Genomic DNA, 26,152 nt, shown 5'->3' with positions numbered 1-26,152 from the left:
ACTTTACTAAATGGGCACTAGGCCAATAATATCACTGATGCGCGGGATGATTTGAGTCTTACGGCCATCCTGGAACTGTGGATACAATGAATGTACTATGGACATTTATATTATCCTTTAGTGCACAGGGACAATATTATCTTGCCATTGATGGCAGGTGAAACAACCGGTATCATCTGCTGGTGGTGGTGTAAGAGGGAAAAAAGTAGTACGGGCGAATCGCCGCCAAGAAGTTCAACAATTCTTTCCAACGTCCACAACTTTAGTCTTGGTAGCGTCACGAGGAAGGGACAATATGAGCGTCAGCGGTGGTACTTTGCTATAGCCCCGCGTTGATAAGAGTCGTTCACGCGAGCTTGACTGGCACCTCGTCGATATGATGGACGGTCTTCTCGTGCTGGTGCAAGACCTCTTCAACATGCTGACCGGCCTCTTCGATCGTCTCGGCAACCTAGTTTTATCACAAGTTAGCATTGCCTTGTTGTCATACCCTTTGACATTATTACGACATACCTCATCGCCAAAAATCGCACTGATTTCCTCCAACGTCTTATTCTTGGTCTCGGGGTAGAAGATGATGAAGATGACTATGAAGATGATGTCGCAGATGACGAAGATCATGAAGTACTTCCAGCTGATGGCCTCGATCGCCATGGGCGTCACCTGGACCAGCATGATTACGATGAGGTTGAAGAGCGCGTAGCCGCTGGCCGTGCCGGTCGCGCGGATGTTGGTTGGCATGACTTCAGTGCAGTAGGTCGGGAAGAAGGTGTTCATGAAGCCGCCGTATCCAAAGCCGTAGAAGAACATGCCAAAGATGACGGCTTTGCCCAACGCATAGTTGGTGCTATTGGTAGCCTCGAAGCTTGCCCATAGAGCCACGAGAAGAATACCCCCAGGAATCATGAAGCTGTAAGACACGAACTAAGTCGCAATGTCAGCAAAAGATATACTAATTGTCAGGTGTATGTGAAGCACGCACCATGAGATGTCGTCGACCCAGTCTGTCAACAATTTGACTTGCGGTAATTGTCGACAAGCAGCCCAAGGTACCCCAGATACCTGTAAGCACTAGGCTGAAGACATTGGTGAATCCGAGCTTGGTGTAGATTGTAACCTGGTAGTTCTGCAGTGGGATGATGCCGGTGAATTGGCAAAAGGCCACGAACAACAAGATGAGGTACATGCGTTTGCGGTAAGATTTCTTCTTGAAGATGGCGATCAGGCCGAGCTTGTTGGCCTGATCGATCTGGTACTGAGTCTTGATCTGGTGGAACTCCTTGATATAGAAGTCTTCTTCATGGCCTTCGACGCCGGCATGAAGCTTCCTGAGCACTTCCAATGCCTCGTCCTCTCGTCCCTTCATGATGAGCCATCGGGGAGAGAAGGGCATCCAAAACGAAGCAATGAGCATGAAAAGGGCGGGAACAAGTTGGATTCCCAGCAGAGTGCGCCATGCAGCATTGCCCTTGATGTAATAGAAGCCGAGACCCATCCACTCCGTGAGCATGTAGGCGAAGTTGACATTGAAAGCATAGAGCGAGCCAACGCGGCCTCTGATCTCTGGAGTCGCAATCTCGCTGGCGTATGTCGGACACACCGAGAAGACAATACCTGAGGGACGAACCTCGTTAGTTAATTTGATTATCTAATAACCTACCAAGGTGGAGAAACCACCGTGGCAATAAGTTCAGCATTGTAAAGACAGGGTCGGGGCAAATACCGTTCGCTATTCCTCCGAGGACACGGCCAGTGCAGAAGACTGGGAAGTTCGTCGCCCCAGCCTGCATTGCAGAGCCGATCAAGGCCAGCACGCAAGAGATCTGTATTGTTCGCAGTCGCCCATACTTATCAGGCAGATAGTAGTTGAGGAAGCATCCAACAGCTCCGCCTCCATAGTAGGCAGACCCAAAAGCTCCGATGGTCGTGGCGTCGAGGTTGAAGTACTCGATGAACGAGGAATATCCCAGGACCGATGTGGTACAGCCTGAACCCAGAATTAGTATACCGATAGATAGTTCTGCAGCCTTGGGTGCCCCTTACCGGAGTCATAGGCGTAGAAGATTGAGCCGAAGGCAACGAAAAGAATGCACAATAGCTGATATTTCTGCATGGTCGATAGCGTTTTTCCGGGGGAAAGGGAGAACAGGCTTTGTGGAGAGAGGGACAGCCAAAGCAGAGGAGACGCGTAGTTTTCGAGCTTCCAAGCACTCATATATCGAACTTGACAAAAGGCGGGGTCGAAACTTGTTGATATTGGTCTTGAAGACTAGGATCCTTGTATTGATAGCCTCGGCCAGGCTGATTGCACGCATACCCGAAGTCGACTGTTACCAATGGGATAGACTACCCCCGGGTTCCTGACAAAGCTATTCGTCTGTCAGGCCAACTTGGTGCTGTACATCCCATGAATTGCAAGGTTCAACCCCGTACTGGTGGGGCTAGATCGGATAGAGCGCCAGAGCTATGCTTCCAGCTGACAAGTTCTGTTGCTCGGTTAACTGCAAGTGGGTTTAGCGTAGGTGAAGCAGAAAGCACATTGAGGTGGTATTCCTAGACGTTTCACTCTCCATGATCGCTGGCTGCAATACCGAGAGAGGTGGAAGCGAGATCCCGCAGTTGGGGTGCTAGACATCCAGGTTTGCCACGGTTTTCCCCAGATTGGAAACAAGCCGCAGCCTCGGAAAATCTGAGAGTTTTGCCAAGTTATCCTGAGTTTCTCTTTCGGAGTCAAGATGGTAAACAGGTTTGAAAAGCTGAAAATTGTGCTCGTCAGATCCTTGAGGAGAGTTTTGAAGGTGCTGCTGAGTTCAAGCTTGGTGAGCATAATACTGGAAGTGGAGGAAATCCACTTTCGGAATCGCAAGGCTGAGATAGGAACTCAACCGCAACCTATACGAAAATGTGGGGTCGCGAAACTCTCTCGGTCCAAGATATGATCGCAGATATTGCCTGAATGGTTCCCCATCAGGCAGCTTTTTGAAAAAGGCGACCAAGGTCAGGGCTCTCTAAGACTGTCACGCTGTCGTCAGAGCGTAGTGGTCCTGCACTCGGAAATTCATTTCGAAGGTCCTGTCATCGAAAGGTCATTCCGCTGTTAGAAGTGAAGTGTGCCCAAACGTTGCATTGCCCATAGAGCAATATTAGGGTATACTACTCTGTTAGAGTTTTGGTAGAGGTGTTTCCTTTGCCTTCATCTCCCGCACGATCCTCAATGCAATGTCCAGCCCTGATTTCGTATACTCGAAGTACACGTGGCTGAACTCACTACTGGCCTGGCCGCGGATCGTCCTTGCCTGGATCCCATGCGTAATCGTACTGCCCCGTACGTGGTGGAAGATTTTGGCCACTTCCCAGTCCTTGCCTCCGCCATCTTTTCGAGGGTCGAATCCAACGATCTCGCTATAGCGGTCCATCAACTCATCAGCCCCGGGCACACCGTTGACTTTGGAAAGTGGGTTCGAGGAAGTCTTATATGCCTCGTTCCAGAACGACGCAACGATAAAGACTGCATCCATCAGCGGGTGCCCAATAGTTGAGAGTTCCCAATCGAGGATCGCAATGACTCGTGGCTCGGTAGGATGGAGTATCTGCAAATGACCCGAAATTAAGCGTTGCTAACCCTTGCGGGAGGGAGTTTCTTACCACATTGTCAAACTTGTAGTCACCATGCACAATCGCGTAGCGGTCGCCAGGTAGATTGTTTCTCACGTAGTCGATAATTTCATCATAGTGCTCATGTGCTCGGCCGAGTGGCTTTCCATCGCTGTCTTCGATCTTGGATTGTTCGGCCTCGATTCTAGTAAAGGTGTTGCAATGACGAGCGTAGAATCCCGTGGTCTTGCCGAATCCTTCTAGCCCGATGGAAAATGGGTCAATTGAATGGAGCCATGCTAGGGTTTCCACCAGAGAGAACCAGCTGAGCAAAAAGAATGCTGGGTTAGCCCGTGGCAAGGACATGCAGAGACCAACTCACGCCTTGCGCCTATCTGAAGGCGACAGCTCTGGAAGGCTGTAATCTGTGAATATCCTGCCTTTCACAAACTCCATGACCTATTCGACCATTGATTGCGAGTCAGCGAAACAGACCCCGGTTCTAGCCGGAGATACCTAACAAGCATACGTAGAACGCTGTGCCGATGACGGAATCGTCCATACATAGCGTATAGACCTTGGGCACAGGAAATCCTTTGACCGTGCCAAGGGCCTTCAACACCCGAAACTCGCGGTCGACCTGGTGGGCGACTTTGCTGATGATTTGCCCCGCGGGCTTTTTTCTGAGAATGAGTCGGGTTCCGCTGAGGGTGCATCGTGTCAGCTATTATGAAGACAGTCATATGTCTGCATACACAACCTACGCTGCATCGTCGACGTAATATGTCGGATTGCTTTGACCATAACCGATTTTTGTCGATACAACTGGTAGCTTTAATGTAGGCACGGAATTCGTGCGTTGCAGATACCGCCCGAGAGCAACGTCATCTAGGTCGTGGCGTGAAGCTACTCCCCCAGCGGCAGGCACAGTCATATTTTCACGGCAATCGTAAACCTCTGATGATGTGCAATTGTGTCGTCCTACTTCAGGTCTGTCAATCAGAAGTGTAGAAACTGCCATGAATGCTGCAGGATTGGATCCGAGGCTGTTCGGCTACCATGTCCCGAAGGACATGAACCTGAGCCACATACACTTGGAAACAGGCCGCTAGCTCCCTCGGCAGCAAGGCTGCGAGCGTTGAAATAAACCACATCCTCAGAACTCAAAATGGAGGGCGATAATAGTTGAAGGCTAAGTCCTTTGAAGGCATGGGAAGGAAGATGAAGCCGGAGTATCATTTCATTGGCTGACCTCCATTTCCTACTTAAAAGCCAGCTTCTCTGTCTACAATTAGCATTGCCCACATCATGCTCAATACCTGGCATTTTCGCTCCAAAAGAGTACTGTATTACTTGGCACTTTCTCTCAAGAACTGCCTCCGTCATCGATTGTCTTGTTCCCCCTTTTCGTCTGTCCTTGGCAATGATCAATACCGGTACTGCCTCGCAGCGTACTCCTGGCGACCCAAGTCAATCGGGTCCCTGCGGCACTGGTCTCAATCCCCTAGACCGAATCATCTGGCGAATGTCGGAGTCATAATGGGGTACTTCGCCCGAGTCTGCGCTACGTTCCACGCCTCACAATGAACATTACCTCCCGAGCTCATTTTGCTGTTCAGCATCCTGTGGTAAGCTTACCCCCGAGGGGCAATGGCCCAGTTGTTCTTGACCTCCGACTTGTCTCGAGGGTTGTGAATTCAGACGGTGAGGAGGGTGGAACCGAAGTTCATTGTTACTTCGGTACTTGTCCTTGCCAGGCGCCAATTAAGGCGCTCCATGAACAGCATGTTCCGTGCTCGACTGTCCATCCTCGGGTGGCTTCCGAACTTGCTGACATCACCCGGAGGATCACCCTTCAGCAATGCTTGAAAGCGACAAGCAAGTGGAGCATAAGGGTAGAGGAGTTGCCAAAATGGCTATCACAGTGTTTATAAAGAGCCATCCACCAAAAGTCTAGGGAACGGTTGTCGACAGCCTCACCTTACCTTAGGAGCTTCGACAGGGTTAGCGACAATCAATGATGGCTTCATCGGTCGAGGGCATTGTGCTTATCGCCATTGTATTCCTGATTCCACTACGGCTTTACTCCAGATATCGAAAACTAAGCTCCATCCCAGGGCCCTTTTTGGCAAATTTCACGGACCTCTGGAGAGCATATGCTCAGAACTACGGCACTATCACCACGACACTGATCAAGCTTCACGAGAAGCATGGTCCTCTGGTGCGAATTGGCCCAAACACGATCCATGTCAGCGACCCTGCCGCCGTCAGCACAATTTACACAAACCATGGGGAATTCAGAAAGGTCAGTCAGCCCCGTAGTACTCTGGTCCCTCCGTTTTTCAAGAGCCGTTTTCACAAATTCTGCATCACAGGCCGACTCGTACTCCCCATTGCGGGTGCCCACGCCTCGTGGCAAGTCGATCGGGAGCGTTATCGACATGCAGGACGAGGACGGCAACACCCTTTTGAAGAGGGGGGTCGGGAACGCGTTCGCAACAAAGACCCTACTCGATTACGAGCACAGCGTCGACGAAACGGTCAGCGAGCTCGCCCGGACCATCATCGAGTTTCCCGAGTTCGACCTCTTCACGACCATACAGTTCTTCCAGCTCGATATGCTGACGCAGCTAGCATTCAGTGAGAATCTGGGCCATCTGCAGAACCGGAGGGATGTTTGGGGAATGGTCGACCCCAGCCGTGACAGAGTCGCGCATTGGGTGCGTTGGCAGGCGCTGCCGACGTTGGAGTACCTCCTTTTCCAACACCCGCTCTTCAGTTGGGTCACCAAGAGATCATCCGCGTGGGCGCTCGAGGCGCTCCGGAAGCTGGCCAACCGCGAAGCGGCGCCGGCGGGGAAGACCGAGGGCCAGAAGGACCTGCTCCAGAAGTACGTCGACGCGTACAAGAAAAACCCGGCCATCGGCCACGACGTCATCGAGCTCATGACGACGTCGACCATCTCGGCGGGCTTCGACAGCACGACGGTGACGATCACGACAATTCTCTTCTTCCTGATGAAATACCCCGCCGCGTACGACCGGCTCAAGCAGGAGCTGGAGCAGGCCCAACTTTCCACCCCGGTGCCGCAGTGGACCGAAGTCAATCGGCTCGAGTACCTAGACGCTGTCTTCAAGGAAGCCATGCGCTGCAACCCGTTCGTCACGATCCCCTTGGAGCGCGTGGTGCCTCCCGGCGGCGCCGTCATCGTCGGCAAGCAGGTACCAGCCGGCACCACGGTTGGATGTGCCGCCAAAGTCATCCACTACAACCGCGAGCTCTACGGCGAGGATGTCGAAGAGTTCCGACCCGAGCGGTGGCTGACGAACCCGGAGAAGAGGCTTGCCATGGAACGAGCCTCGATGGGGTTCGGGTCTGGAAAACGGGTCTGCCTGGGCCGACACATTGCCGAGCTGGAGATCAAGAAGCTGATTCCCACTCTGGTTCTGCGGTTCAAGGTTGGTTATCTCTCTCCATTTCCTATCCATGTGATGACTTGTGGTCATGCTGACTGGTTGATTCTCACAAAGATGGACCTCACCACACCAGACTCCTCGCTGGAATTTGCAGATGGCCTCACGGCATATCCCAAGACCATAATGGTCAGGTTTGAAGAGAGGAAGTAAACAACAAGAAGTATACACAATATACAATAGAAAAACAGGAGTTCTTTTAAGCCGTCTCTATCTGTCTCCCCAACAATTTCCCGCATTAGACCGGAGATTGCTGTTCTGCAAGACATACTTCCTCAGTTTGCCCCTTCCGGGGCCTTACCCAGGTCATATCATTGGGAAAAAAGCTCCGGCAAGTCCTCGTAGCCCCCTGCCAAGAGGTCTGCAGGGAGGGAATCCAGCCAGCTGAAATCCTGCATCTGTAGCATTCGTCCGAATGAATCTACTTGGGTATTGTATTGATGTTGTGGCTGTTGGACCATTCGGAAAGGAACGGCAAGCTCGGACAGTGTCTGTGACTGGGGGGTCCTGTGACCGCTCGGTCCGCTCCAAGCTGGCGCGACTATCGTGGTGCTGCCCTCACCTTGTGAGCCGAGGGTGTTGTTGTTGCAGCTACTTCGCTGTACTGTGTTGTCTTCGTGCAGCCGGCCGGCGCGAAGGTCGAGTGGATGGGGTGAGTTGTCAAGTGCACGTTCATCATCCCCGTCGTGTTTGCTGGAGGTCGGATTGGGGCCGTTGTTGGGCATCTCATCTGCAACCACTTCTTCGTCGAGGAGCTCGAGTGCAGCCAGACACCGCGTTGCAGTGGGACTCAGGGGAGAAAGGCGGCGCAGGACTTCGAGTGAGCGTCGCCACGCTTCGGTCAGCGATGTCTGCGAGATGTCGCCGCGGATGTAGCTATAGACGCGTGCCGGTATTAGGGCTGTGGCGGCAGCTGGAGTTATTCGGTCAGCAGATGTGTTGTCGACTCATCGCGGATCAATCATAACGAAATAGCTTCTAGAGCCGGGACGCACAGCGAGGTTTGCTGTGAAGTCAAACAATTTCGCAGGGTGATATGTACTAAGGTGGATTAGAAAGGGAGAAAAATTGGAATGGTGCTTACTATAGATGACTTTTCACGTATTAGCAAACCGCTTTTTCTTTCCGGTTGAGCACAGGACTTACAGAAAACCTGGAACCACCATGCTGGAAGGAGCTCAATGTCATTGGACCTCGGGTTAATCTGTTTCTCGTAGATGATGCTGATCATTTCGAGTGCATTGCGCATGCATTTCCTCACACAAATCAGCCCCATCGAGAGCGGCAACCATAACTCTGCTGTCGGTAGACAGATTGCCTTGCTTCTGATCTCCTGAGCCAGCAGAAGCGAAAGGATGGGACGGAACAAGAGGATCTGGACCTGGAGACAGCGAAGCCGCAGGATATTTGCCTGCCTTGCATGGGCAGCTTTGTGGGGCTCCGGCAAAGAGTCGCTATGGATCTTGAGTTCGTTTGGGACTGCCTTGTACCAATTGGTGATGGCCGAATCGATCCTCAAGATTGTGTTGAAGTCGAGGCTCGCGAGCTTTTCCAGAGCAGAAGAAGCCCGTGTTGGGGAAGAGGCGGCGTCTTCGTGAGGATACATGACCGACAATATCTCCTCGGTGATGATGTAGAGTTTCAACGATTGGACGTAGAACTCGATGATCGAGACTTGGCCTTGAGGTTGTGAATGATCTTGTCCTATCTCCAGAGACAGGTATTGGTCGTCGATAGCTTCCGGGAAAGGCACAACCGAAGCGTCCGTTCGGGATATCATCATCGGACGGCCCAAGGTCATTGACACCATCCGGTCCATAAAGACACACCCATGCCACGCCCGACGCGCCAGCTCTCGGTCGATCTGCGCAACATTCATTGTGGTCCGTCGAAGGTGTAGACCAGAGCCCTGACTGATGCGGATGGCCAAACCAATGGCAACCCAGCATCTATGCGGCCATTCGGTGCTCTGTAGATATTGACCCATGAGAAGAAGGGCCTGTACGAGCTCCAGGGAGCCGCTGCTTATTAGATTGACCTGCAACAGGTTTGACGCCCTTTTGTAAAACACCTCGGCAGCAGCAGCCTTTTCGCTTGGAGACTCCCTCTTGCTGATCTGGCAACAGATTGCAAAGATCAGGTTCAAAATACAATACAGCAATCTCTGGTCAGTCTCTCGGTCTGCACCCGTCCAGATTCTTTGATAGGCCGGCATGAAGCGCTCCCGCATGAGAAAAGGATAGAGGAGGTATACTTCGTTCCAGTACTTTTCCATCATGTCGTCTGCGACGCGACGTGGTGGCAAAACGAAGAGCTCCGCGATCGACTGATCATGCTGCTTAGGTCTAGTAACGGCGTGAAAACCAGGAGCAGCATTGTAGAATGACGTTGCAAGGGTCCGTGGCACGGAGGAAGTTAGTCTGGCAGCCATGGCGCTCTTTACCTGTTTCATGAAGCTCGCGGCGCTGGACGTGTCTTCGGAAAAGCTGTGCTCTGTCGTTCCAATATTCCCCATACCATCAATACCCTCGACACGCCCAGTGAAAGGACTTGAATCGTAATCGACATGATCTTGCTCACCGGGCGCAGTCAGAGGCGGGGACAACACGATTTCGTGTCTGTGGCTAGTTTCTGTGTTGGAGTTGACTTCCACGTCCAAGGGCGATTGCTAGATCGTTCGTTAGCTTTGGCGTTGTGACCGTCAGCTACCGGCGCAAGAACTCACTGGTGGGTACGGATCAATGACAGGTACATGTTGGCTTTGGCTCAAAATTGGTCCGGTGTTCCCCTCGTGTGAGTCGTGTCGTGGTATTCCCCCTTGTGCGGCTTCCAGTTGCCGGATCCTGCTCTCTAACTGTACCACATACCTAATTCCCATGCGATCAGCTTGGGCGCGTTTGTAGACTTGTGCAGTGGTATGACTGACTCGGAAGAGATACCGGACAATCCTCGATCTGGGTAGACGCAATTCGGATGAGTTCTGCGACAGCGACGACAGGCTCCACACACTGCAAAAGGCTCAGCATTTCTGATGGGAGAGAGGGAGCGATGAAAGTCGGTCGTTGCACACCAGGTTGGACTCCATCACACCGGACCTTCCGCGAACGACACTCGATACAAGCAAGCGCAATTTTCGGCCTCTTGAGGTCTGTACTCTGTTTCTTGGAGGATGCACGCTTTCTGTGTCGGCTAAAGCCGACAGCGTCAGCTCTGAGCTTTCCGCTCACCACTGGGTCCGATGGTCCTGCAGACTCCATGGCGCGGGTTTCGTGCTCGATGACCACTTGCTTCGGCAAAGGCAGGCTGGATTATCTATTCGCAAAAATTGTCTCATACAGCGTTCCCTCACAGCTTCCATCAAAGAACGAAGATGTACCTATTTCCTGGGGAAGGGTTCGATGCAAAGACTCAAGTTGAAATGAGATACAGTAAGAAAACTCGGACATGTTCCGAGGCTTTACTCAGCCTGGTGAGCCGCCTCCGCCCCGCAAATCCGGGGTAGGAGGCTTCGGCTTGTGGAGTCTCATCTGAAAAGAGAAATACAGAAATGAGGTAATTACCTAGCTATGTATCGATTTCTCCAAGTCTACATGGACTCACAAACACCTCACTCTCGGCCTTTGCCCTTAGAACTAGTCCGAGTTGACTACCCCGTGGGCGCAATCATTTTTTCAGGGCGCACGAGAAGATCGAATTCTTCTCCGCTCAGGGCGTTGAGCTCCAATGCGCTTTCCTTCAACGTGAGGTCATTCTTATAAGCATGCTTTGCAACCTTTGAGGCCAAGTCGTATCCCAGTCTACCGCTGAGGCAAGTCACGAGCATTAGGCTGTGTAAAGGTCAGGAAAAGGTACTTCGATAGAGTATGAGAGGTGGGAAGACACGTGTGAAGCTTACCTTTGGCCCAGTAGGAAACTGATGCGCTTCTCATCCGCCCGAAGCCCCTCCAAGAGATTTTTTTCAAAACTCCGCATGGCATCGCTCAAAATACGGACCGAGTGCAGAAAATCAGAGATCAAGAGCGGCTTGAAAGCGTTCAGTTGAAATTGCCCGCTCAAGCCCCCTAGAGTGATGGCGGCATGGTTTCCTACTACCTTTGCACACACCATCGTCATTGCTTCACACTGAGTTGGATTCACCTTTCCCGGCATGAAAGAGGAGCCTGGCTCGTTCTCGGGTAACAGAAGCTCTCCTAAGCCACACCGCGGGCCACTGCCTTCGAAGCGGATATCCTGAGCGATCTTGAACAGGGAGCAGGCCAATGTGTTGAGTGCGCCCGAGGCATAGACGATGGCATCGTTTGCTGAAATGGCCTCGAACCTGTTGGGTGCTGTGAAGAAGCGCTTGCCCGTGACTCGACTGACTTCGGCAGCAAAGGCCTCATGGAATCCCTTGTATGTATTCAAGCCCGTCCCCACTGCCGTGCCCCCCATGGCCAGGAAACGGAGACCCTCAAGTCCTTGTTCAACACGCTGTATTCCCAGCTCGAGTTGTTTCTCGAAACCAGAGAATTCCTGTCCAAGTGAAAGTGGCACGGCATCTTGGAGATGGGTCCGGCCAATTTTGACGATATGCGCGAATTGCTCGCTCTTCTTCCTCATGGCATCTCGAAGGCTGGTCACTGCCGGGAGCAAAAGGTCTTCTAGGTCCAGTACAGCCGCGATATGCATAGCAGTTGCCATACCATCGTTCGAAGAGCCGGACATATTTACGTGGTCGTTGGGGTGGACAGGGCTTTTCTGGCCCAGCGGCTGGCCAAGGATCTCGTTGGCTCTATTCGATATAACTTCGTTGGTGTTCATGTTGGTCTGCGTGCCCGACCCGGTCTGCCATACCACCAAGGGGAAGTGGTCTATTAGTTCCAGCGACGCCACTTCCTTGGCTGCTTGCTGAATTGCTTGCCCAAGCTTCGCATCTATGTCGATGTCTTTGCTCAGCCTCTCCTAGTCGCTTTGTCCTTTCATATCCTCCTGGCACGGGGATAGAGGAAGAAGCATATCCAACTCACCTAGCACGTTATGGTCCACGTTAACCTTCGCTGCAGCACCCTTGAGGATCCCAAAGGCACGGATCACCGAGTCTGGCATGCGATCTCGATCCTGATTGATGCGGAAATTCTGAAACGAGCTATACACCCACTCTGACATGAGAACAGGCAAGCAGGACCAAAGGCAGGTTTTCTGACCGTTGCGTTTGGGCACCCCAGTATCTGTCAGATGGAACCTATGTCCGACAAGTCAGGAACATTCTCCGTCCTTTGCAGGAGGCTTCTGGAGTATGAGCTTACCTCAATGGAGCCCATCGCGTCCGTCTCGGTGCGAGTCTGGGCATGGAGTGGGATGGTCAGCCAAATCGACAATTGCTAAATGCGTGAAGACATCTTACTGGTTGTTTGTTGTCCGCCATGCTCATTTTGGCTTGGATGAAATTGTCAGAAGTCCAGAATAATTTACCAATAGAGCATATCACCAGCCTGAATCCAGGGGCGGGCTGGAGAATTAATCTTCGGGCTTATACCGAGGATAATTCTAGGGCGAGGGGAGGCGGGTTTGGAGTATTGCGATGCAGCGACAAAACTTCGGGCGAGATCCGAGAAGTCTTCGTATGTCGATTACAGACATCAAGGACTAAATCATTCTTGACTGCGGCGAAAGATTATTCGAATGAAATATCCTCCGACATCGCAATGTATCGTGGCCATTTCGAACGCATTGCGGGGTTTTTGAATGTGGTATTTTCCCCTTTGCGTGAGAAATCACGCCAAGGACAACAATAGTGATAATGACATTCACACCAGCCAATGCAAGCTCTTCTGGATGGGAGTGCAAAAGTCCTTGCCTGATGGCGATGAAGTAGGAAAGGTGAGCATGGGAGAAAGAAGTCCCTGTCAATAGCCAACAGTCGCAGCCTATACCTTATCCCAATGGGTCTAGCTCGCTGACATCAACTACAGCCAAAGAATGACACGACGAACCATTCTCTTGTTATAACCATAATATGATGGGCCACGATTATGACAAATCATCAGCCACACGGAAATGTGCCTGAGCTCGGGGCTGAACCGAGTCTTGAATAAGTGGTCTCGGGTCTCCTGCCGAGCAATGCTTTTGCCGGCCACAGGGCAGGATACCACAGGTTTTCCATCTGGCATCTTGTGACTGCTGCAGGTGTTGCTGAATGCTTGACTAGCCGTGAGGAAATGGCTATATCTAAGTGGCCCATGTTGGTTCCTTGAAGGAGACTTTGCGCTGCTAAGCATTTTGCACGCAGCTCAACATGAACGTCACCAACACCAGCACAGCGGCGACCGAAAAGATGGGTCGAATTCCGGAAATGAAGCTGCTGGAAAAACTCCCTGCACAGCATGTGCAGCCTCTCTGGAAGGCCATGCGAGCCATGGTCACGCCACAGCCATCTCCTAAGGCAGAAGTCGCAGTCTGGAGATACAATGAGTTACGCCCTCTCTTGCTGGAAGCTGGCGAGGTGGTGAGCAGCGAAGAGGCCGAGCGACGCGTCCTCATGCTCATAAACCCTGCGCTGAGTAAGATCTCGATAGTTTGAGGCTTGGGGACAGGCGTGAAACAAGACAGTCGGGACTAATGAGAGATATATCCTCAGAGGCACCCTTCACGACCGACTCCATTTACGCCGGTCTTCAACTCATCAATCAGGGTGAAACTGCACCAGCCCACCGGCACCGGGCGTTCGCCCTGCGCTTCATCATCGAAGGCAGTCGTGGCTTCACCGCGGTTGAAGGAGAGAAGCTCTATATGGAGGCCGGGGACGTTATTCTGACCCCTCAGTGGCAATGGCATGACCACGGGCACGAAGGGACTGGCCCCATGATCTGGCTGGACGGGTTGGATTTGCCTCTATACCATCAGCTTCCGACCCACTTTGCGGAACCTTACGAAAAGGAGCGGTACCCTAGCAAGTGAGTACACTACCCCCAAGACTGAACGCCTCCGCTCTCCCCTGCTCGGTCATGGGCAGAAGAAAGAAAGGAAGAAGAGTACTTACAGAACCTGTTTCAAACCCAGGCCCGTATCAAATAGCCCTCTCCGCTTTCCCTGGGCGGAAATGAAAGCAAGGCTCGACGCCGAGACCGAAGCCGCTCCTTGGGCACTGCAGCACTACAGGAGCCCCTCCAGCGCCTATATCTCAGGCACCTTGGGAGCACATGCAGAGAAGGTGCAAGCGGGGCGACACTCGACTGCCAGGAGAGACACCTGTTCCTATATCTACCATGTCCATACGGGCTCCGGCAGAACCGAGATCACGACGGCGAGTGGAGGCACCAAGACGGTGACTTGGGGACCTCATGACACTTTCGCCGTGCCCGCCTGGAGTCGGATATTGCATAAAGCAGATGGAGTGCAAGACTGCTATCTGTTTGTGCTCTCGGACAGGCCTTTGCTTGAGCGCCTCAAGATGTACTCTATTGGGGAATAGGAGTGGTGTGATTCCTCTAAAGATAGGTTCATACGCGCAAATATACGCTAGTTAATGGACTCTGTTTCCCCCTGCTTGTTTGAATGAAACTAGTTCTTGTCACCGACTACTTGATACCGAAAGTGGCTGCAGGAAAACAAAGGCCAACAAACCTCATCGGTCCGCCCTGTCACCTTCGCCACCCCAATCGGTCAGGACCATTATGACGGCAAGATTATGACAGACTTCATAGCGTGCATTGTGCAAGCAGTTGAAAAGCAAAGTTCGGGTGGGTTTCCTCGGGTGAAATACTAAGAGTACACAAATTCTGCAGAGTATGTAATCAAGCTTCGGATGGCTCCGAGAATCTCACGACATGCAGAGCCTGCCCAAGTGGCGGCAGTATGTATGTGGATGATGCTGGAGAAAGCTTGCTGACACGAATCCTCGTGTCATTATTGTGTATGTCATCTCTATTTGTGGCCCAGGAAAATGTCTCTCGTGCTTCGTCTGCTCGGAGTGCCCGGGCAATCCGAGAGGTTTTATAGGAGGCAGCGTCGTCGGAAGAAGGGCAGAACGTACTGAGGAACTTAGTCTGATATAACTTGAATCATTGAGACAAAAGGAGAAGGCTAGAATCAGAGGTTAAAGAAGACGCCGTCACCACAACAACGACAACAGGAACAGGCCGTCAGGAAATTAGAGGGTCAAGATGAACGTAGAACTAGACAAGATCCAGGTATGTATACAGACATGTCTTTGTCGGTTGAGCGCATTGCTTTTCTGGTCCAGGGATGTTAATTGAATCAATCCTCATCAGATACCTGATTATCCTTCAGGATCGTACAACTTTATTCGTCGTCTCCGGAGGGAGAAGGAATTGCCATTGCTATCGCCGGTCAAGTGCAAGTTGTCGAACGGAACAGCTGCGCATGCAACGAGACAGACCAAAACAAGCATAACGAATGGAACGAATGGGACCTCGGAGCAACCATGGGCGAAATTGAACGTGGCTATCATCGGCGCCGGCGTTGGAGGTCTCTCGAATGCGATTGCTTTGGCTCAAACGGGCCACGTTGTGTCTGTCTACGAACAGGCTTCCGCTTTGAGTGAGGTAAGCCGTGCATCGCGCAGACCCGGCTTTCTCTGCTTGCGGTCCCCTTGGCAGGAGCGTTGTTGCGACTTGCGAGCTCATGACAGTATGCACAGGTCGGAGCTGGTATCCAAATCCCACCAAATTCGACCCGCATTCTCCATTCATGGGGTCTCCGTTCTGCTCTCGAGCGGCGGTCTGTCAAGCCAGCGGCCCTGCTTTGGCGACGTTGGGAAGATGGATCCGTCATCGGAAAAGCCAAGCTCAATCCGGATATTGAGCAATGGTTTGGCTCACCCTACTATGTGACCCATAGAGCACATTTGCATGAGGTTCTGCATGACCGGACGGTCGAACTGGGTGTGCCTGTGTATTTGTCCAAAAAGGTGCAGAAGTACGACATGCAAAATGGTGAAGTGACATTTTTTGATGGCCAGACGATCAAGGCGGATCTAATAGTTGCTGCCGACGGTGAGATTTGAGATTGAAAGTTGATTTATTTGGCCCGTAAACTGACACCCTCTGCCGCAGGACTGAAGTCGTTGGCTCGCCATGAGCTCAATGGCGACAAAGACAAAGGACCGTGGGGCCATGGGCTTTCTGCATACCGAGGGACAATTTCCGTAGCCGACATGAAGGCAGACCCTATGACCAGATGGATTCTCGAGCAGCCGAATCTAAATCTGTGGTATGAAACCTTTAAGTAGCATATTCAGGATTGCGAGCATGCGAGTTGGCTAACTCTGGTGCCAGGGTCGGGCACAACCTACATGTAATGAGCTATGCCATTGCTGGGGGAGAACGTTTCAATCTGGTCGTCACTCATCCACAAAGTCGGGATGGAGCAGAAGAGAAATCAATGCCTCAGATACTGGAGGAAATGAGGTCACAATTTGTTGGGTGGGATCCATGGTGAGTCCATCTCTCACAGCACAGTGCTCAGTACTGGCACGGAAATGCACTGACTGTGAGATTGTTGCTAACCAAATGAAGTCTGAGACGGCTGTTAGAGTTGGTGACTTCAACTTTAGACTGGCCTATTAACTGCATCGACATTCCTGACATCTGGTCTTCTGATTCCGGCAAAGTCTTGATAACCGGCGACGCAGCTCACGCGATGGTTCCGTACATGGCCTTGGGAGCTGCCATGGCTGTGGAAGATGCTGCTGCGTTAGCGGCCTCGTTGAAGCATGTTCGATCAATAGAGGATCTTCCAGTAGCAATATCCAAATGGGAAGAAATGCGCAAACCTCGGGTGAAGAGAGTCCACGAAGCCAGTTACGCACATGGCTTGATACTACATCTTCCGGACGGGCCAGTACAGCGAGCTCGTGATGAGGCCATGAAGGTGGAAGTGCAAGGCGAAGAGTACAAGGAGAGCCCTAATCAATGGAGTGACCCAGTGTTGACCGAGTGGGCGTATTCACATGATCCGCAGGCAGAAATCGAGAGGTTGTGGTCGGCTATTGGTGAATAGCCATAGCCAAGGGAGTGCTGAGGATGGCGGAATTGGATGCGCTTCCACAGGGGCTACTTTTGGTCGCACTTGAAATTGTATCGACTTTGTAATTCACGTCTTTCTGTCGTGGTAGGAAACTCTTCCTCCTACTCCTCAGCCGCTAGGAGGGAGTGGCTTTTGGTGATAAGCGCCGCGGCCTGAATATTCTCGCCGCACTTTCCATCTACAGAAAGGCTTGGCGCTGGTGGGTCCGCTCCGCAAAATTGTGCAGTCGAGGTCCGCGAAATTTTGGAGAGCTTTTCCATATTTCTTCTCAGCACATCTAGTATTGTAATATCTCCCACATTGATTACCGGCGCGTGTTGCGCATATCCTCAACATGACCCTCCTCATCCTCACCGAAACCTCCGCTGGCTATGCCTTGCTCAAGGCCAAAGACAAGAAACTCCTGAAGCGGGACGACCTCGCTTCCGAACTGAGCAACGTCGAAAATGTCACCTCCATGCTCAAGTTGAAGGAGTTCCAGAAATTCGATAGCGCTGCGGCAGCACTTGAAGAAGCTGCTGCAATTGTGGAAGGCAAAGTAACGCCGCAACTCTCATCACTACTAAACACCTTGAAAGACGAGAAGAAGATTTCTCTGGCTGTCGCAGATCCAAAACTGGGAAACGCGATCGGAAAGATTCCAGGCTTGGAGATCAAAGCCGTTGCCGATTCCACCACCGCCGACCTGTATCGAGCCATTCGAGAATACCTCCCGTCTCTCATTCCTGGTCTATTGCCAGACGATGTCAAGACCATGAGCCTGGGCCTTTCACATTCGCTCGCGAGACACAAACTCAAGTTCTCTCCGGACAAGATTGATGTCATGATTGTGCAAGCAATTGGTTTGCTGGATGATTTGGATAAAGAGTTGAACACATATGCCATGAGAGTAAAGGAATGGTATGGCTGGCACTTTCCGGAGATGGCAAAGATCCTGAACGACAACCTCGCATATGCCAAAGTGGTATTGAAGATGGGCATGCGGACAAACTGGGAGAACTGTGACCTAGCCGAGATTCTGCCCGAAGAGATTGAAGCTGCAGTAAAGGCCGCTGCTGACAGATCAATGGGCACGGAAATCACCGACGAAGACTTGGAGAATATACAAAGCTTGGCCGAGCAGGTGGTGCAATTTACAGAATACCGCACTCAGCTTGCCAGCTATCTTTCGGCGAGAATGACGGCAATCGCTCCGAATTTGACAACTCTTGTGGGCGATCTTGTGGGTGCTCGACTCATTGCCCATGCTGGAAGTCTGATGAACCTCTCCAAAAGCCCGGCGAGTACGATACAAATCCTCGGAGCCGAGAAGGCACTGTTCCGCGCGTTGAAGACAAAGCATGACACTCCAAAATACGGTCTCATCTACCATGCATCCTTGATTGGCCAAGCCACAGGCAGAAATAAGGGCAAGATGGCCAGAGTGCTTGCCGCCAAAGCCGCACTCGGATTGAGGGTAGATGCGCTGCAAGAATGGGGGGATGACGAAATGGACATTCCTGAGGACGAGAAGGCCGCTCTTGGGTTATCTGCACGAGCGAACCTTGAGCGCAAACTAGCCGCTATGGAGGGCAAACCGCTCAAACCTCGAGGAGTCGCCATTGCCCCCAACGGCGTGTCTACCACACCGCAGCCAAAGAAATGGGAGATTAAAGAAGCACGGAAGTACAACCCAGATGCCGATGGGTTGGCGGGTGACGAGGCTCCAGCTAAAGAGGAGAAGAAGTCAAAGAAGGATAAGAAGGGCAAGCAGGAAAAGAAACTCATTGAAGATGTTTCAGAGGATGTGGATATGAAAGAAGACGGCGAGTTGGATAACGACGAAGCCGAGTCACAACCTGACGAACCAATAAATGCAGCCGAAGTTGAGGCTACAGTGCCGTCCGCCGTCAACGGGGTGAATGGCATATCGAAAAAGGAAGCCAAGAAAGCTGAAAAAGAACGAAAAGCTGCGGAGAAAGCTGCTCGCAAGGCTGCAAAGAAAGAAAAGAAGGCCGAAGCAGAAAAGGCGGCAACAGCTGGCCACGAGGATAAGATTGAATTACTCGCTGCACAGTGTGGATTGAGCGTGGAAAGATACAAGAGAAAGCTGGCAAGGGGCGAAATCCAGCTCCAAGAGGACGGGACGCCAGTAGCAATCTCGAAGAAGGAGATTAAGAAGGCTAAGAAAGCGGCCGAGAAGGCTGCGGCCAAGGAGGCAAACGGGGAGGTTGAGGGGTCCAAGAAGCGGAAACGAGTGGAAGAAGATGCCGACACCTCGAAGTCAGAAAAGAAAAAGAAGCGGAAAGAGAAGGCATAAGGTGCTGACTGATACCTACGCTGCCTTTTGTCTTTTCTGCATCTCAGGTTACTGCATGGCGTCGGGGGTTGGTGTTCTGCCTGGTCGGAGGAATGGTTGTCGACGAGAAAATGTACAATCTACTAGCACCAGGCTGTGGCGCTGGATGAGCCTACTTAGCTGACTGGCTTACTGCTGGCGTTCTTTCATGAATGAGCCATTAGCTTTCTCTGTGAAAGGTAGCTTTGCTCGGAGAGTGTGTGGATGAAATGCAATGCCACAATACCTTGTCCGCCCATGCCAAAAGCACGCAGCCTCGTCGACCCCGTCAGGCTGATGTTTCCCCGCAGAAGGTTTTGGTTCTTCAAATTTTTCTCCGCACCTTCAACTGCGCCTCTGCACAGATTCCTCATGCGTGCTCGCGTTGCCCAAGAAGAATCTGCGGATTCTAGACATAGTCCTTCGCTCAAAATGAGTTGAAGCAGTTTTGTTTCACAAACCTGGCCCGAGTTTAGTGTATCAGGCAGCAGAAAACCCGCCAACATGAGAGTATGTGCACTCCGATAACCCTTGTATCTCCGCCCCGTTCCCTTCAGAGACACACCGAGACCATTGCTAACAACATACACGCCCACAGGTCCTCGATCCCCAGTCCGCACTGCTTACAACTTCCGAAGTGCATCAATTCCTCTCTCAGAACCCGCCCCGGCCCCCACCACGGAAGATCGGCTCCTACAAGCAGGTCAATTTGAAGGACTATGAGCGCTTGCGAGACGATGTATGTCTACCAAAGCGGTGATATATCGCTGGGCCTCAAATCCTTGTAAAGTGGCGAACTGCTGCTGACCTCGTATACCATCTGTCTAGTTTGAGCATTATGTCACGAATACGGTCCCTTTCATTGCCAGATACCCTCCCCCAGAGACGTTCATCAAAAATGTCGTGCCTAGATTACACGCATTTGGGTTAACAAAGACCGAAGCCCTCGGGTTGATCAATCTGGGATTGGGATTGCCGAGGGGACAACAGCAGCAGCAAAATGCTGATGAAGATGATCAAGCACAAGATGTCAACGGCGAGGGTGATAACAACGATGATGTTGATGACCATGCCCCCGCTGACGGTGTCGACGGTCAAATCCCTGCAGAGGGAGAAGAACAGCCAGAACCCGACGACCGGCAATTTCTTTCTCTCGTGATAGAAGAGCTGGAGGAACGATTTCCCGGTGAAGAAGGCGAGGCGCAGGTTCAGCAGATATTGGAGACTATGCGGGAGGAATACAACCGGGCACACGCAGCGCACGCTTCAGCAAATGGTGACACGAAGAACTGACAGACGCGCAGTGCATGTCTTGGACCGGGAGATTTCGATAGGTCGAAGAATTGCAGGATCGAGTCATCATTCGAGCCGCATCATTTTTGGCCCCTACAGCGGAAGGCACATGTATGGGGCTGATTGCAACAGAGCTCGATTTCGAAACCTTTTACACCCTCAATACCTGCAGATTGCCTATCCGAGCCCTGTCTTGACCGAGTCAGCCGAGAAGCCAAAACTTACTCGCATTCTTGTGAGGATTGTTTTAAGGACGAAACAGTCAATCAGGGTAGCCTGCAGAAAATTGCGCCCTGGGTGGAATCTGCATCTGCAGCAGGATGGCTTTGGGAGAACACCTTTCAGAGGCCGCACCGGAGACACTTTAGGCTCGATTAGACTGATGAGGGCAACGAACAACGCCTCCAGTTTCACAAAGGACGAGAACCCAACCCAACCCAACGTTGACTTACGGCCGGGCCATTTCACCCACCCCAGAAAGTCATGTTGTCCTAATAAGGACTGCCGTCAGTCAACCGGCAGCAGCACGCCCAAGGATCCATGCCATCCATAATCCTCTGTGCTACATCTGAATCCGCCTTTGCTCCCAGGATGTCCTTCTGATCGATTATTCGACAGGTGGATTTAATGCTGATCTCCACCTCCTATTTTCATCCTTAGAGTTTTTCAGCCCCCAATTGTGGGGTTTCGCTAAATGAGAAGGAAGATCCCTTTTTTCAAAGTCGAAATTATTGAAAAATGGACGTTAGTGGTCGTTTTAACTCAAGCTCGGACCTCAATCGAAGCACCCCAAACGGGGAGTATGCATGTGCTTTCGGACGTGAGGCTGTCACGCAACGAGCTGCCTCATACTGGTGAAAGAGACTGTAAATTTCTCATCCTTTGCGAGAGTCAATTGGGCACTCCTCTCCTGAGACGAGTTTGGGACTCTTGAAGCTCCCCCAACTCGTAGATATCCAGCACAGGAAAGCCATGGCAGCATCTGAAAGCAGTAATGAGGCCAGAGCGTGGCAAGTCCGACGATAGAGCAGGCCACCTTCTGGGTCAAATCTCCACAAGCCGCAATCTTGAACATCCGTTGTGCTTGCTGGTCCACAAATTGGTGGAACGCTCTGGACCGTTGTTAAATGCATTCAAATTCCTACGGGTATGGCAATAGTCGTAACCAAGACTTTGGCGACCTCGTATCCTACTATCTCGTTCTGTCTTTTCATCGGTGCTGAAACCTTAAGGCGACCAGAGTTCCGACATCAGGACCCTTTTCGCCAGCCCTGGCTTTCCCCCGGCAAGCCTTATCCGCATCCCTGACGCCCACCCAATGCCCTTTTCGCCCAGTGATACCTTCCGGAGATGGTGAGGTGCCATGGTAAGGCCAAGGGGCAGGAGGCTGACAACCATGCGGTCTTGACTCCCACAAGAACCATAACCGTGCACACGAGGGGGCTGAATTCAGTCTTCAGCTGAAGCCCCCCGCCCATTCACTGGGGTAGGATCTAACGGAGACTTCCATGAATGATCAGGTGTCAGCACAGTCCGCGCGTCTCTCTCCTGGAGCGTTCGATCAAACTGCTACCCGAGATGATGCCTCATGAATGACTGAAATATGGCTGATATCTCGCTTCCCTGGATTGAATTGTCTTTTTGAAACCTGAACCCCAACTCTTGGTCCTCTGTGCTGTCGTTGGTTCTGACTGAGCTGCTGGCCTCATTCACATACTTTCACTCAAGACATTCTTTATTCAAGGCGACAATGGAACAGCAGCCCAACGGAATGGCCAACGGAATGGCCAACGAAAAACCAATGAACGGCGCCGCCGGAGCCTATCCTGGCGGTGCTCCAGGCAAATGGTCATTTGGTCTCTTCGACTGCTGCTCACCATTTAGCACTTGTATGTGGCCTCACTTCAATCAGCAGCTGTAGGTTGATTGTTTGCTGACTTTGATGCTGCGGAATAGGCTGTTTGGCAACCTGGTGTCCGTGCATTCTCTACGGCAAGACACAGGATCGGTATAAGGGTGATCATGATTCTAGCGGCATCAACGGAAATGTAGGCATGCTGAATTTCCTATGTCCTGTGGCCTTTGCAATGCTTTGCTCCCAGCTCGTTCAACATTGAGCTCCCCTATTTGTTTGCGAGCTGGGTTTCATTGGCTGACTTCCATTAAAGTGCTGTGCATTCTACGCCTTGATGTGCATTGGCGGGCATTGCATCCTCCAGTGCATCAATCGAGGCTCTACACGTGACCGATATGGCATTGAGGGGGGCAGCTGTGGCGATTTTTGCACATCATGCTGGTGTGGATGTTGTACCTTGATCCAAGAAGACAAGGAAGCCATTGTGAGGACGACAGGCATGGATCCCAAGACCAAGCAGCCCTATGCAAGTCCAGGTCAGATGACATATCCATGATTGGGATTTTCGGTATCTGGTGTTGGTATTTGTATGAAGGAAAACCAGGAAAATGGGTTCATCAAGTGGCGGACCTTGGAATCAACGTCGACTTGCACACTGGTTGCAACTGGGTGCGGCCGCCCAGGTTGTGTTTTCCCTTCACTTACTGTTGACAACTTCATTTCACTTTCATATCGCTTTCATCTTGTGGATTTGTTCATTTCCCTGTTTAATCTGCGACACAAAGCAAGCTCACCATATCACTGTCAAACTGCAGTCCCCAGGTCCTCCTCACCAGTCTAAATTGGCCCTGTCCCTGTCCCGAGTCCCTCTCCTACGTCTCGCCGTTCGGATCCTGATCTTTTCCTAGTGCAGCGCAATGGGAGATCCGCCAAACATCGACCGCGGTACGCGTGTTGTCAAGATTACTGTGGGCCGAGGCATTGAGCAGCGAGAATTTACCGTCCACAGAGACCCCTTGTGTGCATCCTCTGAGTTCTTCGAACGCGCCTTCTCAGGAGAGTTCAGCGAAGGGAAAAACCAAGGAATGAAGTTGCCCGAGGAAGAGCCACAAGTGTTCGCTTTCTTCGTCGACTGGCTTTATACAGGAAAGGTCGCCCGCAAGAATTGGGCATTCAAGGTTGCAAATCAGCGCTGGCATGAAGATTTCCTCTGGCTTATGGTGTACCGTATGGCTGATCGTTTTCTGAGCCCTGCACTGCAAGTCCTGGCATACCGTCAGCTCACAGACGTCTTCTCCCTTTCACCCACAATCCCGTCTCGCGACTTCATCTTCTCGCTCTTCTCTGGAGCCAGTCCTCTCGCCATGCAAAGGCATGTGGTCGAACATGTGGCCTACTGGCTCAGCAAGTCGCAAGAGAAGGAAGATTGGGGTCGGCTCTTCGTCGTTCATGAAAAGTTCTGCCTCGAAATGGCACTAGCCATGATGCGCGCTCAGGCCAAAGGACATGCTCTCATACACCCATCGAATCAAGAGCGGTTCGCGGAAAGGCATGGCTTGGATCTTCGGGTTATGGAAGCACGGGCGAGAAAGGCTGATGATGTCTCTCCAAAGCTTGCAGGAAAATTACTGCACCGTGCGAAGCTGAGTGAGTAAACACCTCTGTTCCGATATTTTAATGTCCTAAGTTAGGCTCTAGTCTCAGGTCAGGAGCCGACAGTTGCAGGGATCAAGAGATCTGCGTCGCAGATGTTAGCTTCTGAGCCGACTGCGGCCGCAAATCCCAGCACTTGAGCAACCAGCCAAACCAGCTATATCACCTACCCAAGCAAGAACGCCAATTTCTACAGCTTCCACCAGCACCATGATCAACACAAACGCCTCGAAACGACGTCAGACTTCACACTTCGGACTTCGGACTTCGGACCGCTCTCCATAGGCCTCTGAACTTAGAATTGGCACATCCGGCTGTCGACGGTCGTGGCACAGCTCTTAAATGGAGAAGGAGGAGCAAACATCAAGGCATGTCCTTTCTGGAGACCGGCCGCAGAGAACAAGGCAATTAAATAAAAGAAACGCCCAGCACAGCATCCTCGCATATGAGACTGGTGGACAGTGCCATTGCAAAGCGCGCAGTGGCTCTTTCACAGACACGCGGTTAATCTCGTGGCCCTAGACACAAACGTGCAGGCAGTTTTCCTGAGCAAACCGCAAGGTATTCATTCACCCTACAGCTTTCCGGCTGCTTCTCTGCTGCTATCTCGCTGCTTTCCACTCCTTCTCCTCGATCCACACTGCTTAACTTCCCATGTATGCTCTTCATCTTTCCCTGTCCTGTTCCTTCGACGCTGAACCCACCTTTCATCCTACATTTTCATCGTTGTCTCCCGGGTCCTTTCTATCTCCATCGAACACCTCCGGAAGAGTTTGGAAATCACGTCGACGACGCCGAGGCGAAGGAGAACAAGACACTCCAGCAAGCCGGAGTAGGCAAGATGCCAAGGACACGCAAGAGAAGGAAGACGACGCCGGATTCGAAGGCCATGGCCTCGCCTGAGAACCTTGATGCGACTACTCCAGTCCTACCTACAGGTATGCCTACTTGTGCCGCAACGCAAACTCTTGAAAGCGACACCCTCGTCACGATTCTCGCAGGACCCCACGAAGTGAAACAAGTTGTGCACAAGGATCTCCTCTGTGCGACCTCAAGATTCTTCGACGCAGCATTCAACGGAGGCTTCAGGGAAAGTGCGACCAAAGAACTCAAGCTACCAGAAGACGATCCGGATATCATCAGGTTTCTATGCGAATGGCTTTATGCAAAATCCTCTCGCGAAAAGTGGTGTTTCAAACCCCTTCAGAGCAGCTGGGAGTTAGACACATTCTGGCTAGAGGTATACATCGCAGCGGACAAGTTCTTCATCCCTGACATGGTGGTGAGCGCTTTCCTGGAGATCTGGCAATTGTTCAGCGTGTGGCATCCCACCATTCCCAGTGTGACCTTCATTGATACACTCTACCGGCTTGACGAACCACCGGCTCTCCATTGTGTCCAAGCGTGGATCGCAGAGCACTTTATGCAGTGGGCACCGGACTCTGCCAGAGAGCGTGACTATCGCGCACTTCTGCAAGGAAACGACCGCCTCGCCGCTATGGTGCGTACAGCCATTGCTTATCATGATCAGGAGGATAGAGGAACACCCTCGCGTTACTCTGCCCCCGCTGCAGCCTTTCAAGAAAAGTATAGAATTTGGGTTCCGAGGTTCACGGTGAGGAGACCATACAGATGGAGTGTGTCGCTGCGACCTTTACGTGAGTGATCTTGCCCCGTACATTCAAGAATCCAACACCATCGTACTGATAAAACTTCAGGCCGCGCTGCACTCATACCTGGCTCGTGGGGATATCGTGAACGTCGGGGGAAAAGGGTCAAAGGCGGCCGGCGAAATGAGGAAGAGAAAACAGAAGACAACGCGGTGGCACTAGAAAGCGATCCAGATTGGTGGAATAGGGACTTCAGGGATGCCTCTCGCTGAAGATCGGACGGATAGAATCGACCAGGTAGTCTCAATTTGTCCAGGATACCGGGTGCATT

General features: G+C 51.8%; 11 protein-coding genes across 11 annotated transcripts; 7 read left to right on the top strand and 4 right to left on the bottom strand.

Annotated features, from left to right (window-relative positions):
* Positions 1 to 346: 346 nt before the first annotated feature.
* Positions 347 to 2,113, bottom strand: Z520_04617 (uncharacterized protein; the record flags this gene model as incomplete). The annotated part of the gene is made up of 5 exons (XM_016775122.1): positions 347 to 451; positions 514 to 924; positions 983 to 1,614; positions 1,724 to 1,987; positions 2,044 to 2,113. The coding sequence occupies 5 exons, from the start codon at positions 2,111 to 2,113 to the stop codon at positions 347 to 349; spliced, it is 1,482 nt and encodes a 493-aa protein (XP_016634102.1).
* Positions 2,114 to 3,161: 1,048 nt separating this feature from the next.
* Z520_04616 (uncharacterized protein) lies at positions 3,162 to 4,528 on the bottom strand (the record flags this gene model as incomplete). Its single annotated transcript, XM_016775121.1, has 5 exons — positions 3,162 to 3,590; positions 3,646 to 3,919; positions 3,977 to 4,053; positions 4,124 to 4,298; positions 4,359 to 4,528. The coding sequence occupies 5 exons, from the start codon at positions 4,526 to 4,528 to the stop codon at positions 3,162 to 3,164; spliced, it is 1,125 nt and encodes a 374-aa protein (XP_016634101.1).
* A 1,086-nt stretch (positions 4,529 to 5,614) lies between these two features.
* On the top strand, positions 5,615 to 7,220 carry Z520_04615 (uncharacterized protein; the record flags this gene model as incomplete). The annotated part of the gene is made up of 3 exons (XM_016775120.1): positions 5,615 to 5,899; positions 5,970 to 7,052; positions 7,125 to 7,220. The coding sequence occupies 3 exons, from the start codon at positions 5,615 to 5,617 to the stop codon at positions 7,218 to 7,220; spliced, it is 1,464 nt and encodes a 487-aa protein (XP_016634100.1).
* A 158-nt stretch (positions 7,221 to 7,378) lies between these two features.
* Z520_04614 (uncharacterized protein) lies at positions 7,379 to 9,498 on the bottom strand (the record flags this gene model as incomplete). The annotated part of the gene is made up of 3 exons (XM_016775119.1): positions 7,379 to 7,980; positions 8,152 to 8,160; positions 8,214 to 9,498. The coding sequence occupies 3 exons, from the start codon at positions 9,496 to 9,498 to the stop codon at positions 7,379 to 7,381; spliced, it is 1,896 nt and encodes a 631-aa protein (XP_016634099.1).
* A 1,215-nt stretch (positions 9,499 to 10,713) lies between these two features.
* Z520_04613 (uncharacterized protein) lies at positions 10,714 to 12,477 on the bottom strand (the record flags this gene model as incomplete). The annotated part of the gene is made up of 6 exons (XM_016775118.1): positions 10,714 to 10,894; positions 10,963 to 12,005; positions 12,093 to 12,192; positions 12,251 to 12,288; positions 12,353 to 12,388; positions 12,451 to 12,477. The coding sequence occupies 6 exons, from the start codon at positions 12,475 to 12,477 to the stop codon at positions 10,714 to 10,716; spliced, it is 1,425 nt and encodes a 474-aa protein (XP_016634098.1).
* An 864-nt stretch (positions 12,478 to 13,341) lies between these two features.
* Z520_04612 (uncharacterized protein) lies at positions 13,342 to 14,517 on the top strand (the record flags this gene model as incomplete). The annotated part of the gene is made up of 3 exons (XM_016775117.1): positions 13,342 to 13,606; positions 13,684 to 13,999; positions 14,106 to 14,517. 3 exons carry the CDS (start codon positions 13,342 to 13,344, stop codon positions 14,515 to 14,517), a joined length of 993 nt encoding a protein of 330 aa, XP_016634097.1.
* A 691-nt stretch (positions 14,518 to 15,208) lies between these two features.
* On the top strand, positions 15,209 to 17,066 carry Z520_04611 (uncharacterized protein; the record flags this gene model as incomplete). The annotated part of the gene is made up of 6 exons (XM_016775116.1): positions 15,209 to 15,235; positions 15,317 to 15,610; positions 15,706 to 16,060; positions 16,121 to 16,277; positions 16,343 to 16,501; positions 16,583 to 17,066. 6 exons carry the CDS (start codon positions 15,209 to 15,211, stop codon positions 17,064 to 17,066), a joined length of 1,476 nt encoding a protein of 491 aa, XP_016634096.1.
* A 361-nt stretch (positions 17,067 to 17,427) lies between these two features.
* On the top strand, positions 17,428 to 19,392 carry Z520_04610 (uncharacterized protein; the record flags this gene model as incomplete). Its single annotated transcript, XM_016775115.1, has 1 exon — positions 17,428 to 19,392. The coding sequence occupies one exon, from the start codon at positions 17,428 to 17,430 to the stop codon at positions 19,390 to 19,392; it is 1,965 nt and encodes a 654-aa protein (XP_016634095.1).
* Positions 19,393 to 19,914: 522 nt separating this feature from the next.
* On the top strand, positions 19,915 to 20,703 carry Z520_04609 (uncharacterized protein; the record flags this gene model as incomplete). Its single annotated transcript, XM_016775114.1, has 3 exons — positions 19,915 to 19,920; positions 20,009 to 20,149; positions 20,239 to 20,703. 3 exons carry the CDS (start codon positions 19,915 to 19,917, stop codon positions 20,701 to 20,703), a joined length of 612 nt encoding a protein of 203 aa, XP_016634094.1.
* Positions 20,704 to 23,475: 2,772 nt separating this feature from the next.
* Z520_04608 (uncharacterized protein) lies at positions 23,476 to 24,213 on the top strand (the record flags this gene model as incomplete). Its single annotated transcript, XM_016775113.1, has 1 exon — positions 23,476 to 24,213. One exon carries the CDS (start codon positions 23,476 to 23,478, stop codon positions 24,211 to 24,213), a length of 738 nt encoding a protein of 245 aa, XP_016634093.1.
* An 839-nt stretch (positions 24,214 to 25,052) lies between these two features.
* On the top strand, positions 25,053 to 25,877 carry Z520_04607 (uncharacterized protein; the record flags this gene model as incomplete). The annotated part of the gene is made up of 1 exon (XM_016775112.1): positions 25,053 to 25,877. One exon carries the CDS (start codon positions 25,053 to 25,055, stop codon positions 25,875 to 25,877), a length of 825 nt encoding a protein of 274 aa, XP_016634092.1.
* Between the last annotated feature and the right edge of the window lie 275 nt (positions 25,878 to 26,152).

The sequence above is a fragment of the Fonsecaea multimorphosa genome (genome assembly GCF_000836435.1).
Source record: "Fonsecaea multimorphosa CBS 102226 unplaced genomic scaffold supercont1.7, whole genome shotgun sequence".
Taxonomy (NCBI): Eukaryota; Fungi; Ascomycota; class Eurotiomycetes; order Chaetothyriales; family Herpotrichiellaceae; genus Fonsecaea; species Fonsecaea multimorphosa.
This window is presented reverse-complemented; position numbering and strand designations above follow the sequence as displayed.